At 57.0% G+C, this 19,538-nt stretch overlaps 1 protein-coding gene across 2 annotated transcripts in view; it reads right to left on the minus strand.

The window, feature by feature from the left end:
* Nucleotides 1–19,538, minus strand: part of TTC7A (tetratricopeptide repeat domain 7A) — a 115,238-nt gene that overhangs the window by 30,242 nt on the left and 65,458 nt on the right. For both annotated transcript variants that reach the window (XM_040623505.1, XM_008699839.2), the window contains 4 exons: nucleotides 15,042–15,159; nucleotides 13,912–13,969; nucleotides 12,642–12,714; nucleotides 10,659–10,819 (listed from right to left, as the gene is read on the minus strand). In XM_040623505.1, coding sequence (XP_040479439.1) covers nucleotides 10,659–10,819; nucleotides 12,642–12,714; nucleotides 13,912–13,969; nucleotides 15,042–15,159 — 410 coding nt within the window. The remainder of the gene's footprint in view (nucleotides 1–10,658; nucleotides 10,820–12,641; nucleotides 12,715–13,911; nucleotides 13,970–15,041; nucleotides 15,160–19,538) is intronic.

A 19,538-nucleotide genomic window follows, 5' to 3' on the forward strand; every position in this document is an offset into this window, starting at 1 on the left:
CCGGAATATGTGCATCTACAGGCCCTCTCACACCTGCGCAACCACTCTGGGGCAGGAACGGCCACACCGCTGACCCTGCACGGCGATGTCGTTCAGAGCGGAGTGAGAAACCCGAGCCAAAGTCCCAGCTCCACTGTCACCCAGCAGGGCATGTCGCAGGTTCCAGTGAAGTGGGAGTGACGTCTGCCACCACATGAACTGCAGTGACCCGCACGCAGCGGCTGAGAAATGCACAGCTGGACTCAGTCCTCAAGCACAGGCCTGCGCTGAGGCTGGGGGAAGGGACTCCTGCCCCGAAACGGCAGGCCTAGCAGACCCGGAAAAGCGGTTTCGAGGCCTCGTGCCTTGGAAGGCTCTCAGAAAGCCCCTGACCTCTGTGGCCCGTCTGGCAAGGCAGGCAGTCTTCCTCGCGGCTCCTGGGACTCAAGAAGGGTGTAGGAAAGGAAGGGATGGGAGGGGACAGACTAAGCCCGGCCGACTAGGTCCAGGTGACGCAGCCGTGGCCCTAAGCCCCCTTGCAAGCACATTCCTGTTTGTGAAGCTGTGGAGGCCCATGTGAAATAAACACCGAGGTCTAACAGGACCGAAGGCCCTTCCCACGCCTTGCATCCGAAGACGATGTGAAAGTGAGTGTTCTCTCTGGGGAAGAGGAAGGAGCAAGAGTCCACGTAAACACACCATGTGCTCTGTCCCACCCCAGCGGGGAGCCAGCTAAGGCTACGGGAAGGAGTCCTGGGCCCAGCTGAAGTGGCAAGTGTGCCCTGGTCCTCGTAGGGAGGCCCAGTGAGGCCACAAGGTGACTCCCCAGGAGCTCACACCCTCCCTAAGAACGCCACCAGAGTTTGGGTGATCCACACTGGCCACCTCACGCCCAGGCTCGGGGCTCCCTAAGCCACCATCCTTACCACACACTCATCTACCGCCGTGCTCTGGTCAAGGCGGGCATCCTGGGGGCACAGACAGGCACTCGGCTGACCTGAATAGGGCCAGCCCTGCTGGACCATGAAGCACCTCGGCCTTGAGGAGTCTGTCTGCCTCTGGGCCAGCCCTTCTCCTGTGGCAGAGACGCAGACCAGTGAGGCTGGCGTCTCTGGGTGTTCCCACAGGGCATTTCTGCCCACCTGCCCAGCCGCTCGGGCCAGGGCAGCCCCTGGAGCTCGTTCTTGGTGGAATGCACGGTCAGCCTGGCAGCTGCCTCCTCCTCCCTCGCTTTCTGGGCCCTGCCTGGCCCCTGTTCCTGGGGCAGGATCAGCCTGCTAATTATTTGTCAAAAGGATTAAGATTTGGAGCTGTTCCCATCTGAGGCAAAGACAAATCATTTTTCCCCACTTATATAAGAGGAGATATCTTCGGGTGAGCCTCCTCGAAACTGGGTGAACATGAGCCCTTCCAAAAAAAAATATTTTCCAAAAGAATTATTTTGTAAATTGGGGATATTTCTGTGAAGATGGCTTGAGCTAAGCAAGCACTCTCCAGGGGTCAGAGGTCACCTTGTCCATACCCCCTTTCCAGGAGCCTCAGATCATTCTCTCCTGCATCCCCTCCCTGGCTGCTCCCCCCAGCACTGCTCCTGGTGGTAGGGAGTACGTGCAGAGCAGAGGCGGCTGCAGGGAAGGACCTGGGCTGTGTGGGTCGCAAGCACAATGGGACCACATTTTCCCTTTCCTGTTCCTGGAAACAGCTCCCTATAAAATCACTCAGCACATGCGATAAACGCCTGAGCACGGCCACTGCTGTCTAGCTGACGGGGCCACCTCTGGCCCGCGGTTCGCTCCCCAGCAAACAGGAGCACATCGTGCTGAAGCAGCTGTGGGCACCGGACAAAGCAGGTACACGCCCCCGCCTCAGCACCCTCCCGGCAGGTGCCTTCACCCCTCCGGGACAGTAACCGCACCACCCAGGAAGGCTGCTGGGAGGACTAAGGGCAACAGAGCCCTATACAGGCAGCCCTGGCGCACAGCCACCCCACAAGACAGGTCTCCTCGGCCCACGCCATCACTGCCAGTCTTCCCTAGCAGACCCTGTGTCTGGCAGGGCCACGTCTTTCTTATCTTTGTATCCCCAGTGACTGACCTAACGTCACTCAACGAATCTTTGTTGAATAACGGGAGTTTGAGCCACAAGGACTCACGGAGGCCTGGGGAGCTGTGGGCGTTCCCGGGGTGGGGGAAGTCCGAGGAAGAGCCGCTGCAGCGCCCCGGGGCACGGTCCATTCTTCCTGGTCCCACCAGCCCCATGCCTCCGGCTCCCGGCCTCTGTGGGAGCCCTGCACGGTGGGGGCGGGGATGGCGGCAGGTGTGGCAAAGGCACCGAAGGGGGAATTATCTCTTTAAAGGACAGTAATTAGTAATTCCGGCTGATGGCTGTGCCGTGCTGTTTTAATGAAGAGTTCTATTTTTACAGAAAACACATAATTGAGTGAAAAAGCAGGCTATTCTTTGAGTCAGGCGGCCACGCCTCTGGAAAGTCTAACTCCCGGGCCGGGAGGCCAGAGTCTGCCCACCACACGGGACACGGGGAAACACAGGAAGGGGGCCCTATCCTGCATGCCCAAACCTCGGTTTCCCTTCCTCTAGCCGTGGGGCCTCCAGGGCAAGTCCTTTCACCTTCTCTGAACTTTAGTTTTGTATCGGTAAAATGTGAATGACGGTATCCGTACACCTGGAGGGTGAGGGTAGGGCTCTTCCTTGGAAAAAATGTGCAGAGAGACCTGGGGGGGCTCACACTTCATAAAGTGCCCAATCCCGGTCTGCCCCACCTGCCATCATGTACCCAGCCCCGGTCACGCACAGCTGCTTACTTAGGCCCTCCTGTGTAAAGTGGGAGCAACGGGGGCTGTTCTTCCTCACCGGGTCCCTGAGGAGAGGGGGACGTAACGCAAGCGCAGGGTTCAGAGCAGTGGCCGCCGCAGAGCACGTGCCGGGTGCACTGCTCTCTTACTGTCATCAAAGCTGGTGGGGTTCAAGCCTCTGAGGGCTGTCTAGCCGGCCACCTGGCCTGGGTTCTAGCCCCGGCTCTGCCCTGTACCAGCAGTCTGCCCTACCATCTAGCTTCCCCAGTTTTTTCAAGTAGGAGGGCTGTAAAGAGCAAAAAATAAACACACCCAAACAAGAAAACAGGGTAAGTGGCGTGAGGGCTGTAAGGCGCCAGCATCCGTGTGGGGTCCCTCCTTCGCTCCAGAGCAATAGACAAAACCGCTCCCGTGGTCTACCCATCAGAGGGTCTACTGGGGTGCGCTGGGTGTCTAGCCGTGGGGCCCCCACAGGGAGGAGGTGGGGGCAGGGCAGAGGCCACAGTCCCTGCTCCAAAGGTGCTTCCACTCTCAAGGGATAGTTCAAACGGCGTATCTAAGGCAGCTGGGAAACAAACCAGTAGAGAATCCAGTACTCAATCAAGCAGTTCAGCTTTCCATTTTGACCAACGGGGGTGAGGAGTGGGGGGCTTCTAGGCAAAGTAGAGCTGCTGGTTGGCCCAGCAGGGATGATGACCTGGACGGAGGGCAGGAGGCCCAGCGGAGCAGGCGCAGAGGCCCCACCCCAGGACAGGATGGGGGCAGGGGCAGGGGCAGGGAAGGAGCAGGCCCTCTGGTAGGAGTCGGCCCAGCCCCTCGCCCCCATTCAGGCTGGGGTCACCTGGCTCCAACACCTGGCTCTACCCAGCAGCCCAGGAAGCCAGGCAGGGGCAGGGCGACATGGGTCGCACACACTCCTCCCAATTCCACGCCTCTGGGAGACTCCACCAGGGAAATCAACTGGTTACACTCAGGCACGTGCTCTTTGAGGGTATTATTTTAAAGTGGCTCTAACAGGAGTGACCTCCCTGAAAGGCAGAGGGCCAGAGGGAAGCCCAGCTTTCTTACCTTGCTAGAGACTAACTCCCAACACAGAAGGGCCCCTGATGGCAGCTCTTCGCCCTAAAAACCAATGATTTCCCCTTGGGTCTGGAGCATGCACTGACCCATGTACCCTCATCTTTTGAGGCTCACACCGATCCACCACCTCTTAATGAATTCATTCAAAATGAACTAACTTTGGAGTATTAAAATCAACAGCCGGCAAGCTTCTGCTTCCTGAAATGAGCTCCTCCTGCTTCAAGGGCCCTGCCCCCACCTGGAGAACAGTCTCAGGGCTTTTCTGAGAGCAGGCCTGCACCGAAGCACGCCTGCGGCTCACCGGACGGCTAGGCCTTCTTATCTGTGCTGACCCACGGCTGACCCAGCAGGTCTCCAGGCCCTGCTTCCCTCAGCCACCGCCTACGTCTGTCCAGTTATCTCCAGATGATTCTCCAAACGCAAACGCATGATCTTGCCAGATAAGAACACAAACCCCCCAGAGCCTTTCCATGACCATTCAGGAATGTCAGAACTTCCAGAAAGAAGGTCCCTAGGTAGAAGAAAAGTAGGGTCCCAGCCTGGTATAAATCACCAAGAAGCAAACACCTTGTTCTTGGTCTGTAACCTCTGCCCAGGAAGCAGACCCTGGGGCCCCAAAGACCACCCACTGCAGAGGGGAGGCCAGCCCTGCCTCATGGGCAACAATGCCCTCTCTTCCTGGGGCAGAGAGGCTTTGTCTTGGGCCTGGGCTGGAATGCCTGCCTCCAGCAAACGTTGTAAGCTGGGAGATCAGGGAGTGAGGATCGGGAAACAAAGAGCTGAAATCACCTCAAAACAAATTAAGAATTCGTTTTGAAAAAAACCCTGCAAATAATACCTTCCTTTCCTTCTTCTCTTCCCGAAACCAAACCACCTGGGTCATCGACCCTCCTGTCTGAGCAAAAGCGGACTGGCAGGGGGAGACCGAGGCCCCTGACGACAGACCCACAGAGCAAGATCACAGGAGCGTCCATAGAACAACAAGCAAAGGGAAATGCTGAATGTCAAACCAGCTTAGCTGATGAGGAACTTACCTTTGGGGAAGAAAGTGCTGGGGCCAGTGATTATGCCCGGCTTAACACTTCCCTCAGCCACAGGGCCTGCAAGTTTAACTCCTGGCTCTTGTCCTGGGGGGGGGGCTGTGCTAGCCAAAAATGTTTAATGAATCCAGCAAAGGGATAAACTATGTTTGTGTTAATACCTTTGATTCCAGCCCCCTCACTGGAGTGTTGGTATTTTAAGTGTCTTTTTGATCCACTGTAGCCCTTACTAAGAGCCATCCAATAAACACACCGGGTTTAAGTCAGAAATGTGAACACAGGCCCGGGACTCTGATCCTTCTGCCTAGTGGAATGCACCAATAGAAATAACCTGAGAAAAAGGTGAGGCAGGCCAGGTAGACCAGGGAGGTGCCCTTGAGGCCACAGTTAGCCTCAACCAGAACCAGCCAAGGTCTGGCCCCAGCTCAGTCTAGTTATCAGCTCACATATTTTCCAAAACAGCCTAGGCTTCCTGGGGGAGATGGCTGGGCCGATAGGGTGTTTACACACGGCAGCTCCAGCTTGCAGGGAGGGCCATATTGCTCCTGTGCTGGGGGGCTGCCCCCCAGGCTCTGACACATCTTCCCCCAGGATCTTCCAAGTCCTCTCCTCCGGGATCTGGGCTGGGCCAGGCAGAAACTGCCCAAAGGGGCCTAATGGGACCCCCAGGGTGGGGCGGGAGGAGGTGGTCTTGCCAGTTGCCTCCTCCACCACCGCCCAGTCCACCCATGGTCTGGGTTTGTCAAAACCAGTCTGGCGGGCTGCCAGGTCTGGGTGGGGGCAGTGACTGACAGGCTGGTTATTGGAAAGCTCCCATCACGAAGCCCGAGGAATTTTGTTTGGTTACCATGGTGACCTTCACTACAAGCGCACTGACTACAGCATAAGGAATCTGTTACCTAAAACCAGTGGCCCTGAAGCCCCAGCTGCAGGAACCATGCTTATCAGTAGCCTGTTCCCCTTGACCCCATATCCCTGCCCTCCCCAGCTGAGCCTCCCCCCTGCCTCCCATAGCACAGGCGTCTCCGAGCTTGCACAGGACAAGACCACGCACATTCCGCCCAGTGGGCTTGGAAACCGGCTCTAAATAGGGAGTTAGCTGCCCCGAGGCCCCCTGCAGGACGGCCAGGGACGGCCAGGCCAGCACATGTGTCTGGGGCTTAGTCGGAAGCCCTCAGGATTTCAGGAAGCTGTGCAGGGTGCCTGGTGGCCCCCGTGCCAAGTTCACACTGTCCCCGCGGGCCATCGGTCTCTGCCTCATCACGTTTCTGCCTTTTAAACCCAAGCTCCATTAACTAAAGGTCATCCCGCAGCCCGGAAATCAAGATCCTCTTTGCTTTGCTTTTTAATCCCTGAATTTAGGGGGATTTTCAGAAGTTCAGCTCCGCAAGGGCTGGGTTTTTCTCCAGGACTCTTTAGCCTACCTGGAGGAATCGTGGCTTCCCGGGCAGCTAAGGAGCTCCCACACCTCTCACAGGGCTTCCTGACTCTGCCTGTGCCTCCCAGGCCTGGCACGGACAGAGCCCTCCCCCAGCTCTGCGCCGCCACGCACCCCGCCCTCGGGCCCCACACCGTGGTCTCACACTGCTGGTGCGCTGCCTTCCAGACCCCTCCACGCTGCTGCCCTTGAATGCGCTTCTAAACCCACTGCAAGACCTTCTCTTGTCTGAATCTCGCCACAGGCCTTGGAGGCAGAGGCAGGCAGGACAGATGTCACTGTTTGGCATTTGATCAAGCTGCTAGCGGTGGCACAGGTGAGAGACAGCACGACCCGGCAAGGGCAGGAGCCCCACTGTGGCCCTCACATGGGGATAAGCTCCCATAGAAAGGGCTCCATTCCACCCACTGGCCGCCGCCCCTCACACCTGCCGTGCCAGGCCCCCTCCACCCTCAACACTGGCCTGCCAGCCTCTTCCTTCACTAAGACAGTCTCTGGGAGCCAACGCACGGGCAGGCTGTGCAGAAGAGAAGAGCCTCTGAAAAGCCTCAGCCCCATAGAGCAGCCTTCAGGGGGGCTCCCAGTGGCACACAGAGCTCGGGTCTGTAAGTGCCCTCACACGGAGGCCTTGCTGGAGACACGGAGGCCAGGGTGAAGGGGGTTTGATTTTTTTGTTTTGCTGCAATGGTATTTACTGGACTGGCGGGTGAACGATCTGCCGTGGCAACAGCTGGGGCCACACAGAACTTGTTCCCGGTGCAGGGAGCAGCTGGAGAAGCAGGGTGCAGTCTCAGTTGAAGAGCAATGACATTTTTCAGTGATCCCTGGCCGGTAATGGGCTCAATGACATTTCCTGCTAATCCACGGGTTTCTGTACTCTGCTGTCCCATCTGCGGGCAACAGGATTGCCTTATTCACAAAGAGCCATGGTCATGCTCTATGGTCACTTCACAGAGCTGTGTGGTAGGTGGATTTTCCACACCCACTCCCAACCTCCTATATATATATATATATATTTTTTTTTTTAAGGATTGATTTTTTTTTTTAAAGATAACAGAAATGTATTATCTCACAGTTTAGGAGGCCAGATGCACCCTTTATTTTTTTTAGTTAGTTTTGCAGCCTTTTAGGGCTGGCTCCAATCAAGACAGAGGTCCTCAGGGCCATGGAGGGGAGGGGCTCATGGTGGCTTCGAGATAAAGAATCTGCCACTGCTTCTCTATCATGTCTCTACATGGGCAGGCTTTGCAGAGTGAGGCACCACGGAGAAGGGGATGCTCTGGTCCCCAGGCCTCTCTGCAGAGACACAAAACAGAAGAACCCTAGGGATGGGACTTAAACACTTTCCCTCCCTGGGCTTGGACCTCAGAGAGGTCTTCCTGCTGCCAGCCCCACGGCGCAAGCCCCTGATGCCCCGGCAGTGACCTCATGGTGTCTGGACTGGGCAGCTCTGCTCTCATGCAGAGCCTGCCCCATCAGGGGCTACTGCCGGCAGAAGTAGGGACACAGTCGATGGAGAGGGGCACAACTGTCCTACAAATTGACCAAGAACACAATCTGCACTGGGATCTGTTTTGGGTTTAGGGTCCCATAGAAGATCTGGTGAAAGCCATCTCCATGGACACAGGCACACAGGCCCAACTATTAGGGTTCAGGTCTAGGCATTCTTGGAGGCCCAGAAGCCCACCCATGGGCCTCAAGAGGGGGAGTCACCACCTCGGCAAGGACCAGCTCTCCACAACCCCCACGAAGACACTTGCAGTGAGTGAAGCATTTCCTGGTGAAGGAGTCGGCCCCTGAGTGAGGTGGCGGTAGGAGGGGGGAGAAGCACCCTTGAGGGGAAGGGCACACACACCACCAACAAGGGGGAGGAAGACTGGGGAGAAGGGGGCTTCCTCACCCAGCCAAGGAGCCCAGGAGGCAGGTGGCACCTCTCCCGAGGTGGGCTGGGGGTTGAGGGAGAGCCAGAGTGCCGCCCTCCAAACCCAACACAACCCCCACACGCTGTGGGCTCCAAGCAGATTTTCAGAAAGAGCCGTGAGCCTCCCCACATCAGGCCAGGGGGAGTGATTCTGCCAGCAGAGAGCATTCAGCCCGAAAGTAAGGAAGAGACACTGCAGCAAGATGCCAGGTGCTGGAATGTGAGGCTCCTTGCTGGGACTGGGGGCCCGAGGAAGGGCCAGGTGGGCAGCATGAGACTCCCTGCCCCGTTTCCATCAGGACAGCTCTGTTCCCCTCTGCCCCCAGAGAGTCTCCACTGGCGGGTAATGTTGCACTTGGGAAAAGGACTTGCTGGTCAACTAACGTCTGATGCCAGGCCCAGCCTCTCCTTCTTAGGACACATGCTCTGACCTGGGGCAGGGCCAGGACCCCTCCCCACTCTAGGAGTCTAAGATCTTCTTCCGCACTGCTTTTGTTTCCATCAAAGCCTAACTGACAATACAGTAAACACACAGACACACACACACACGTGCGCACGCACGAACACAAGGCACACACACGTACACACATATACAAGCACACGCATGGCTGGCAGCAGACAGTGGGTCAGATTCTGCCTGACAATCGTGAGAATGGAGCTTGGAAAAAAGCGAGATAACTGGTACTGGAAGAGGAGGACATTTGTCCTTTGTGCATTTCCACTAAAAGTGAAAAAATAAACTTCTACACAGTAGGTCTTGTTGTATTATGCTGGCACAGTGAGACAAAGGAACTCATCTCTTGTCCACACACTATCTTACCTGTGTTTTAGTATTCCCTAAGCTACCTGCCTTTTCGAGTGAACCGATTTCAGTTTTAGTAATCTCCCAAGTGCAGGCTGAGGCCAAGAGTCAGGGCCATCTCCTGAATGCAAAGAACAGGCTCCACCTAGCTGTGGGCAGCCGAGCCCACCTGAGACAGGATAGCGGGGGGACAGGAAGGGTCAGGAGTCAGCATGCTGCGGGCAGAGGGTCAGTGTGGACTAGGGGAAGTGGGGCTGACCTGCAGGGGGAACGCCCGCCCTTGGCTTTATTCACTGGAGCCTGCTCTTCAGTGGGGCACCCTGGGGTGCTTACTGTAAGGGCTCTCTGATGCTCCCAAAACACCCTTCTTGAGCCTCGGTGAAGACAGTCATCCTGCAAGGTCTGCAGGCAAAGCTACCCATGGCATTCTCTGAAGGCGGCCACAGGCACGGGAAAGCCAGCTCTGGCCCCGATGAGCTAGGGATGGACAGAGGCAGACGCCCAGGCTCCCCACATGAAGGGAACCTCCTCGGGCTGGGACAGTTGCAGCTTCCCTTTATCACCTAACACGGCTGTGGCGCCCACCCATTTCCCCTGATTCTTCGTGAGCCTGTCTCCATTGCCAGTGTGAGTCCCCCCTCCAGGGAGCCAGGACCATGCTTCTTTCTGCTCTCTGAAGGAAAACAGCCCCTGGCTGGTGCTAAATAGCCCTCCTTCAGACCCGAAGGGGGAACATAGTGGGAATGGGGTGCTCAGGGGCCTCTCATCCTGGGCTCACAGGGTTCAGAGAAACAAGGTCTATTATACCCAGTGTCACATGCTTTGGGGGAAGAGGGCAGAAATCAAAAGATGACCGACCTCCTCATTCCCTCCTGCAGAGCAACGCACCCTCCTGCCTCAGCTGGCCCAGCACGGATCTTGTTCCCCCGTGTCCTGGTTGGGTGGCAGTGGGTTGTTTGTGTATAGGAGGGGGCAGGAAAGTCTCGTCCTGCCATACCCACCATGGCCTGGGCCAAATGCAGCATGAACCCTGCTCCAAAGAGGAGGGACGTCTAGGCAGTGTGGCCTTGGGGGATGTGGAGTTGCCAAGGATGGAGGGAGAGGCCGGGACTACTGTGGAAGGAGAGAACCCCTTTCCCCCAATGCCCACGGCCTGCTTGGAGGCGGGCGATGGCTCACTTGGCCTCGCCAGCCCAGCCAGTGTTAGAAGCTCATCCTTGGCTGGCTGTATCAGGGTTATGATTAAGTTACACAAGTTAGTGTGCCCATGAGGCTCAAAGGCAGAGCCCAGGGCGGGGTGGAAGCAGCTCGAGCACGTGCAGTTGAACACAGTCTCCTCTGCGGTCCACGTAGCCCCCGTGGAGCCCGCAGCTGCTGCGCAGAGCTCACCACTCCCCCCGACGCCTCCTAGCCCAGAACGCCAGAGCCATTCTCTGACCCCACAGGGCCTCGCCTGGCCTTGACCCTCCAGCCAGGGGGTGTGCACGCAGTGGGCACTTAATCAGTGTGTGGCAGCGGTGTGCGAGGGCACCTGTGTCCGTGGCAGGCCAGCCCCCAACCCCCAGCAGTGTCCACAGGGAACTCACTTGAAGTTCTCGGGATACTCTGTGATGGCCATGTTGATGACGTCCAGGGCGTGCTGGTAGTGCTTCTGGGCCGAGAAGAGGAGCGCCAGCAGGTGGAGGGCGCTGGCATCATCCCTGCACACTTTCAGGGCCTCCTGCAGCTGCTCCATGGCGCTGGAGATCTGCCAGAGAAGATTGCCAGCTTAGTGACCTTCTCCAAGGCCCAGCCCTCCCCCCAGGACTCTGGTGCCAGCGCCGGCCAATGAGAACAGAGCAGACTCAAGTGAGACCCTGGGCCCTGGGGGTGGGGCTGGTGCTCTGACCAGAAAACACAGACCTAAGTACCATGGCGAGAGGGATCTGCTGTCCCAGATCAGGCTCGGGCAGCCACTGCTGCTCGGGGGTAAAGAGGAGCGGGTTTAGGGTGCAGCACAGAGGATCTGGGTGGATGTGGGGGCCGTAAGGAGGCCATCCAGGTCCCTGGGTGCAGACCCAGAGGTGGGTCTCCTCTGCACCTGTCCGTGCAGTGATGGAGACCACACACAAATGCCTCCTCCTACTCAGAGACCCACAACTTCGGCTCAGGGGTCAGGTAGGGGCGTGGCTGCCGGCCCGGCCACTTCCTAGCTAGAACCTTCCGGCGACTGCTCTGAGCTACAGTTCTTAGCTACAAAGTGAGGAGGACGGTCGTGCCTGTGCCAGCGGCTGAGAGGGTGAGACGACGTGCGAGAACATTCTGCCCAGTCCTGCACCTGTGGGACGTGCCTGTCCCTCCTCAAGCCCCCAGAGCCCAGGCAGCTGCGGAGCTAAGATGCTTCCTTCTCCTCCTGAGGGCTGTGTGCTCTCATGCCCTTGGGACTGGCGACTGCATCGGCTCCGGCAACTCTCTCCACATCCGTTCCCTATCCTCCCAGGAACCAGGGAGTCTTTTCCAGAAAGTCTTGCTCCTTACCACACCTCAGACATGGGCCTCCCGTGCTCCCCGAGGGGCCTATGGTGCAGGCCAGCTGGGGCCTTAGGTCCCTAGTCCCCTCTCCCTCCAGCCTCGGCACACACTGTGAGTACTCGGTCCAGGCCCTGACTCCACCCATGGGAAACTCCTTTTATGGAAAGTTCAAGGAAAGGGCAGGAAGCAAGGTTACTGTGGTCACTGGTTCAGCTTGCCTGTGTCTCCCCAAGGCTGCTTCTCCCTGGTGATTCTCCAGAGTGAAGCCCATTATTCGGGGCCGAGTGTCCAAACCCACAGCTGTCACTGCTCAGGCAGCCACACGTGCTCTGAGCAGGATGGGCTGGAGGCTATCAGACACCCAGGTGGGCCAGGTCTAGCCTAGTGTCCATGCGACGGTCCTCAGCTCCCTGAGGCTCCCAGCATCTGGGGTCCCCAAGGAAACTGGGAGCCAGGCTCCACTGGCCTGGCGCTGCCATCTCTCTGGGAGGACAGACATCCATCAGGGGTGGCTGGATAATTAAAGATACTAGAAAAATGTATCACCAAAGGTTTATCACAAACTTGATTGGCAAGAGAAGCCCCGGAGCTTACAGCGGGCTGAAAATGAAGTGCTCTCGGGTACTCGCGCCTGTGTTCTTCGGAACACCAGAGCAGAGCGATGGTCCTTGGCGAGAGTGCCAGAGAGGTACCAAGTGCCTCATCCCAGACCTGAAAGCCAGGAGCCCCACGGAGCAAGCTTTGTGGAAGGTGAAGACATAAATGCTTCCTGTGGTCACTCAGCAACTTCTCAGGAGACCGAACTCTTCAAGAGGCCGTGAGGGCAGAGAATAATCCCTTGCTGTGTGCCCACCTTGGGCTTTACCACAGTTTCTGACTTCATCCTTACTGGGTCTCTCAGAGGGGCAGTATGAAGGTGCTCATATAACGGACAAGAAAACAGGGACTTGGAGAGGTCAGGTCCCTTGCAAAGGGTCACGTGGCTGGGCAAAGCAGTGGTGGCAGGAGCAGCTCCGCAGCCCTCGGGGACCTGGGAGTTAGGAAATGTGACAACCCACCTGGCGGACGAGGGCCAGCTGCAGGGAGACATAGAGGATGACCTGGGGGTCCCCGGGCGCCAGCTGCTGGGCTCTGTATGGGGAGAGGGGGTGACAGGTCAGCGAGCAAGGACTGAGCACCCAGTGTGTGATGTGGGCCTCCCGCATGCCAGTGCTCTGCTGGGTGCTGCAGGGCGAAATGTCGGGGGTTCTCAGAGGGTGCCCGGCGGGGGATGATGGCGGTGGCAGCCCGTGGGCAGCAGGCTCCAAGAGAGTTGGCTCTGCCGAGGCAGGGCGCCATCTGAGAGGGGAGGACTGGGGAGTGGGGAATGGCCCTTGCCTCTGGGCAACTGTTGGCCTGGCTGAGGCCCTGTGGTGGCCTTGTATGGAGCCTGGAGCCTGACCTCTCCACTGTAGGACAGAAGGGAACACTCCTGCAGGTGGAGGGGCTGGGAATGGCCTCTCTGGTAGCGAAGCCTTGGGAATGAGGAGTTGGCCCTAGTAGCTCAGTGGGGATTGGCCTGGATGGGACTTTTACCTCCCTGGGTTCAGGAACAACCTGCCCCAGAGAGGGGCTGGATGTGCTGTATGTTCCTGTAGGAAGGCACAAGATGTCTAGGGCGGGGTCCGGGCTAGCAACTTCCACAGCAGTACTTGGGGGGAGTAAGACTCATAGGGCTCACAGGGCAGAGCCCTGCGATGGGCCAGAGGAGCGGGGGGCAGGATGCTCAGGCGGGACCCAAGACTATGGAGGAGGCAGGGGCTTAGCAAGGATGGGTCCGAAGGAGGGAGGGAAGGAGGGAGGGCCAGCACAGGGGAGGGGCTTCTCTGGCATCCCCTTCACTCCTTCCCTCCGGGACCTTGACTGCCAGGAAATGTCTGTGAGGACTGGTGTGGGGGGTTCTCACAGCCCTCAGGTCAGAGAGGGGCTGGCAGGAGGCAAACACCAATTCTGAGCCCCTGCTACCCTTAAGGCACATATGTAAGGTGCTTTTCCAGCTTTATCTCAGAATTCTCACAACATCCATGGGCTCTGATTCCCATGTTAGAGCCCTGAGCTCCAGAGGGGAGGGGCTGAGCCTAGGGGTGCCCCACCATCACTGAAGGGCTCCACCTGCCCACCCAACCCCAAAGGCCTGTCCCTGCTTCCCGCGTGAGCTCTCAGAGCCTTGGTTTCCTGGTCAATGAACTGGGGCTGGAAACCTTCACTCTGCCACCACCACAGGGTCCAGGGAGATAAAGTGCGTGAACGTGCCACCTGGTGCCTCTGCTGGGCCGGGGGTCCCCTCACCTCTCCAGAGTCTGCAGTGCTTTCCGGTGCAACTCATCTTGCTTGGATTTCAGAGTCGCTGCAGGAGACAAGACAGAGACAGAGCCATGAGGGCGTGCTGAAGGGCTGCAGGCCCAGCCCTGCCCCATCCCGGGGGGCACAAGCTCTGCAGGGAGAGGCCCGATGAGGGCCTCATCCGGCAAATCCTGCACTCCATCAGCTCTGCGCTGCTGCCACCCACCACCCTAGTCACCGGCGGAGGGTGTGGGGCGTCCACTTGGCCCCAGCCTCCCAGCATGTGACTCAGCACACCGGCTCCCTCCACTCCTTCACCTTCTTTGCCACCTGAGCCTGGAGAGACAGGCTCCACGGGCTGATGCCTGCCTCCTGGGGCTTCCTTACCCACAGGGCTCTTCTTTTTAAACCATTTTTAACAAATTTTCAGTGTTAAAATTTAAGGGCAGGTGTTTGAAGTCTCAGCTGCACACGGAACCACCTGGTAAGCTTTAAAATGACTGTCACCCAGGCCCCAGCCCCGTCCTGGTCAGATTACTCTTCCAGGTTTAGTTTGCACGGGACCCCACTGCTCCCCTTCCTGCAAGCATACAGAAGTAGGTGGCTGCCTCACTGATGGGGGGACACGCGGCTGAGCTGGCAGGGTTCGGGAAAGAATGCCAGCCTCGGGGCGGCAGGAGTGGAACCTATCCTCCAAGCACAAGTATTTATTAAGCACCGACTGTGTACCCAGCACTGTGCCATGTGTCAAGGGAGGTTTAAAAGACCCCAGAAGGTCAAAGCAGTGCTGAGGGTAAGAGCAAAACAGAATAAAGACACTGTGGGGTCCGGGCGGGCAGCATATTACAGACTGCGGGCACACAGGAGTTCCAGAGGCGGGTATCAGCTCTGCCGAGGGGCTGGGACCTGGCCTCGAAGGGTGGGTCCATGAAGAGGGCATGTGTGAGAGTGATGAAGTCTGGGTAAAAGAGTGGAAATGGGACTGAGGGGTGAGAGAGAGAGAGAGAGAGAGAGAGAGAGTGTGTGTGTGTGTGTACTCAATAGAGATGTGCTGGGCACTGGTGGGACAAGATGCCCGGGAGGCCACCGGGAAGCCTGAGCCCCCCAGGCAGAGGCTCCGAGGCCCTGGCACTCACCGTCAGTGGCCTGCAGGCTGTATGTGAGGCCCAGTGCCAGGTAGCCCTTGGCAAGGAATTCCCCAGCTTCCTCCCCGAGGTCGATCACTGTCGTGGCAAAGCGCTCTGCCTCCTCCAGCTGCAAAGAGGAGAGGCATAGGTCACCAGGAGGGCTTTCCTGGCCTCGGCATGCAGCCCTTCAGTCACCAGCCTTGGACACTCAGAACTGCAATTCCTCATGTGTGGGCAGCGCGACCAGAGGCCGGGTGGCTTGTCTGAGACCATACCACCCTAAGTAGAAGAAATAAGGCGGTTTCCTCTATCAGCAATTCTCTGGACCTCTTACCCGCAACCCAAGGGCCTGAGCTCAGCGTCGCAGGGTGCTACCTCTCACAGGGAGAAGCTTCCCTCGCCCCAGACAGCCTAGCTCCCTAGAGCTTATTCTGCCAAGAGAGGGGACCCAGGACCAGGCCACTCTGTGACAGCTCCTTTCACCATCTGGCCTCTGTCTGTGTCTGCCCTGTGCAGCAAAGAGAGGGAAGCTGGGGCCGGGGGGCAGGCAGAGCCCTGGGACTGATTCTTGGGGACATCGCCAACCCTGCCGAATGGGCAGCCTGCCACTTGGGCTCTGTCTGTGAGCTTGCTCCCGGACACAGGGAGCTCACACTTTTCAGGGGAAAAAGGCCTGAGGCTGTTTTTGTCCTGGGGACAGGAGGAACCGTTCGAGTTGGAAAGAGACCAACTGGCGCAGGTCACGTGTGCACACCCCATCACACAAGTCACATGACATGAAGAGGGGCACGCACAAGGCAGCCCTCACAAGCTGCCTGGGGCCCCCACAGTGGTCAGGCCAGTCAGGGAGGTGGGAGATAGCTGGGGGTCTCAGCCATGCCCACGCATGGCCCACAGGCCTCCAAGAGGCCCCCCTCCTCCTCCCCAGCCCAGGAATGTCATCTGTCCCTGTGCCTGGCATGGCAGCGTACTGGCGTCAGTGTCACCGAGAACAAAGACTGGCACCACCCCACAGCTAGGGGGCTGAAGGGACCATACCCGAAGCCCCACTGCCACCCAGACGTCACGGCCCCATGTGGGGCGTCTTGCCCGCAGCAGAGGGCCATCAGGGAGCTACATTCAACCAGGGAGCTAGACTCAAACCCCAGGTGGCGTCTGGCATTCACGCCAGTGTTGCTCCTGCCCTGTTCTTGTCCTTGCCACCCCACCCTGGCAGGAGAGGGGCAGCTCTGTGCATCTTGTGGCCTGACCACTGGCCACAGCCAGGGCGCCGGTAGACCCTCTGTCCCTGGAATGTGGAGCTGAGACCCTCAGACAGAGGCCATCAGCAGAGGGGAGGGGCGCTGGGGAAGCGTGCCCTCTGCACACAGCCATGGGAAGCTCTGTGCAGGGGAAGGGCTGAAGGAACAGAGATCCCACTGTGCAGGGAGGGAAACAACAGAACCAAAGTGCAAGGAAGCAGAGCCTGTGAGCAGATAGCCCGGACAGAGATGGTAGGAGGGGGGGTGAATCCCTCTGAGGCCTGTCCACCATCCCTGACTTAGGCCGCCTGACGCATGCTGACCAGGGCAATGCTAAAGCCCCCTGTGGCCAGCTGGCTGCTGGCCTGGGCAGCGGGCCACCTCCAAGTTGGGGGGCTGGTCACTGAGAGGAGTAGGGAGTCTAAGGACCTAAGTTCTGACACCATCAGGCCCCAGGACTCAAGGTTTGGGGGAGGCCGTAGCTCAGGAAACCCCTCTGCTGCCTGCTGCCCACCTCGGCCGGCCAGGCGGGCCCGTGGCTGTAGCGGCTAAGACCAGTGTCCTGCAGCACCCGGCCCAGCAGGACCTGGGGCAGTGGCTGGGGCGGGGTGGCTTCGGGGACCTACAGTCAGAGCCAGGTGGAGAGAAAAGCACTGAAGGATGAGCTCCCAGACACAGGCTCTGAGCCTTGCCCAGCACCTAACAGCAGTGGGGCCTGGCGCAGATCACTTCGTTTCTGTGCCCCGAAGGTCCTCTTCTGCAAAATGGAGACTTGGACACCCCCCTCCCCCGCAACTGCTCCTCTGCACAGACCTTCGCAGAGGCTTCTGCAGCAGCAGGCTCTGTGATGGGCCCAGCTGGGGGGCCCCAACGACAGGGAGGGGGATGCCCAGATGAGTTCACACGCAAGTCCTGCAAGTTGACCCCATATGACAGGGTGGCTCTTAATTCAGGCTCCACTGTGTGATGCTGGCATGGGGCTAGTGGAGCCCCAAGAGGACAGTCATGTGGCTGTGGCTGTCCAAGGAAGACTCATGGCAGAGGGAGGACAGGAGGCACCAAGAAAAGGGTTAAGTGAGCAAACTGACCCCCCCCCCCAATATCCCATTACTGATGCAACTCATTTCATACACTGTCTTTAGGCATCATTACGCACCAAACAGGAGCAAGCTGGTTTACAAACCACCAAGTACAAGTTATAGAATCTAGAAACCTACTGCAACCATGTATATACACTGTTCCCATGACCATGTCCTTCTACTCAGCAAATGCCAGCTTCTATCTCTTGCAACTCATGTAGGGAAGGTGCTGGGAAGAAAGCTCAACAGTTACTGGGAAACAGGGAAAAGTCATTCTCTAGTTCATACACATCATATTCTGGGTTAGTAGAGCTCACCATACTTTAGTGCAAACAGGGGAGCCTGGATGGCTCAGTCAGTTGAGTGTCCGACTCTTGGTTTCAGCTCAGGTCACGATCTCGGGGTCGTGGGATCAAGCCCCGCACTGGGCTCCGTGCTCAGCAGGGAGTCAGCGTGAAGATTCTTTCCCTCTGCCCTCCCCCCACTTGTATGTGCACCCTCTCTCTCTCTAAAATAAATAAATCTTTAAAAATAAGTGAAAACATACATCCTTAGCTTGTCCAATCTGTGGTCCACTCTGACCTGCAGGTCAGGAGCCTTCCTTGGCCAGTACTTGCCAGCCTTGTCTGTGCAGTTTAAGCACAGTGTCAGCATTCATCTCAAATCAAACTCACAAAGCTTGAATGTACTGTGGTCGCTCTGGCAGCACACACAAAGCTTGAATGACCCTGTCCCTACATGGCCAACGCTATTTTGGTTTCTATGACCTACTACAAAGCAAGCTTTTTGCTTTGTGGAGTCCTTGCAGGGATAATGAAGGAAAAAAAATTGTCAGTTCTTGTAAGTATGACAATATACAATATGATGACAGAAAGTATTAAAATATGTGGGTGCTCTAACTGGCCAGTGGAAGGAAAGAATGCTATCAGAGCAAAACAAAAACAAAAACAGAAACAAAAAAACCCCCGAAAACAAAAATCCAAAATTTACATTTATTGTAAATATATTTTAAAGAAATATCTATGTTGTGTGTGTGTGTACACACACGCACACACAACGTACCATTCCCCTTGCTCTAAGACATGAGTGGCAATCCTAATGCCCTCGAGAATGTGGCTTTGTCATTTTTGCTCCGAAGTACTAAAAGCCCACCCAAGTCCAGCATTAGCTCTGCCCTCACGAGTAAGCTCTCTACGCAGATGACAGCCTTGAGGCTAAGAACACAAGCACTGGTGCAGACTTCCTGAGCTCAAATCCTGGTCTGCGGTGCCTCAGTTCCCTCTTCCATAAAATGGTACAAGTGTCGCCTCACAGACAGACATCCAGTTGCTGGGAGGACTGAATGGGATAAGACACTGTGAATGCTCAGAGCAGTGCTTGAATAAAGGCAAACCATTATTATTAGTGATTTAATTTCTATCTATAGTTAGTTGAGTCTTCCAGAATTTTCTTTGGTCTCAGCCTGACAGATGTGGGAAGGACCATCTGAGAAGAGTACTTGTGCCCCTGTACTTGACCTCACTGACAAACCGGTTAAGTGGTGGCAAAGACTGTGCTGGAATCCAAAGGGGGTACTGCTGCCTGCCTTTGTCTCTTGCCCAACCCTTAGTCAGAAAAGGAGACTCCGCACAAGGATCAGCTGGGTCTCCACAACCCCATACAGTCCACTGTGCCAGCTGGTCAGACCCTCAGATTCTCTCCCTAGGGTCCAGGACACACATATACCCACTAACCTATTCTTTGTCACAATACTCACCCCCACTGTGGGTAATACACGCGGATATATCTGTCCTATTCCCTGAGAGCCTATTTCAATTTTTTCTTAAGAAAGAATTGTAGGGGCGCCTGGGTGGCTCAGTCAGTTAAGCGTCCGACTCTTGATTTCAGCTCAGGTAATGATCTCAGGGTCATGAGATCGAGTCCTGCGTCGGGCTCTATGCTCAGCGAGGAGTCTGCTTGAGATTCTCTCTTTCCCTCTCCCTCTGCCCCTCCCCCTGTGCATGTGCTCTCTCTAAATAAATAAAAATAAAATCTTAAAAAAAAAAAGAGTTCTATTTCACAACCCACTAATAGGTCTCAACTTCCAACGTGAAAGCCACAGCTCTAATCCAGCGGCTGACTGAGTTGAGCGGTGCCCGCCCCACCTCCAGCCACCCCCGACATCTTTCTCCCTGAGACCACCTCAC

The sequence above is a fragment of the Ursus maritimus genome, unplaced genomic scaffold (assembly GCF_017311325.1).
Source record: "Ursus maritimus isolate PB19 unplaced genomic scaffold, ASM1731132v1 scaffold_6, whole genome shotgun sequence".
Classification (NCBI taxonomy): Eukaryota; Metazoa; Chordata; class Mammalia; order Carnivora; family Ursidae; genus Ursus; species Ursus maritimus.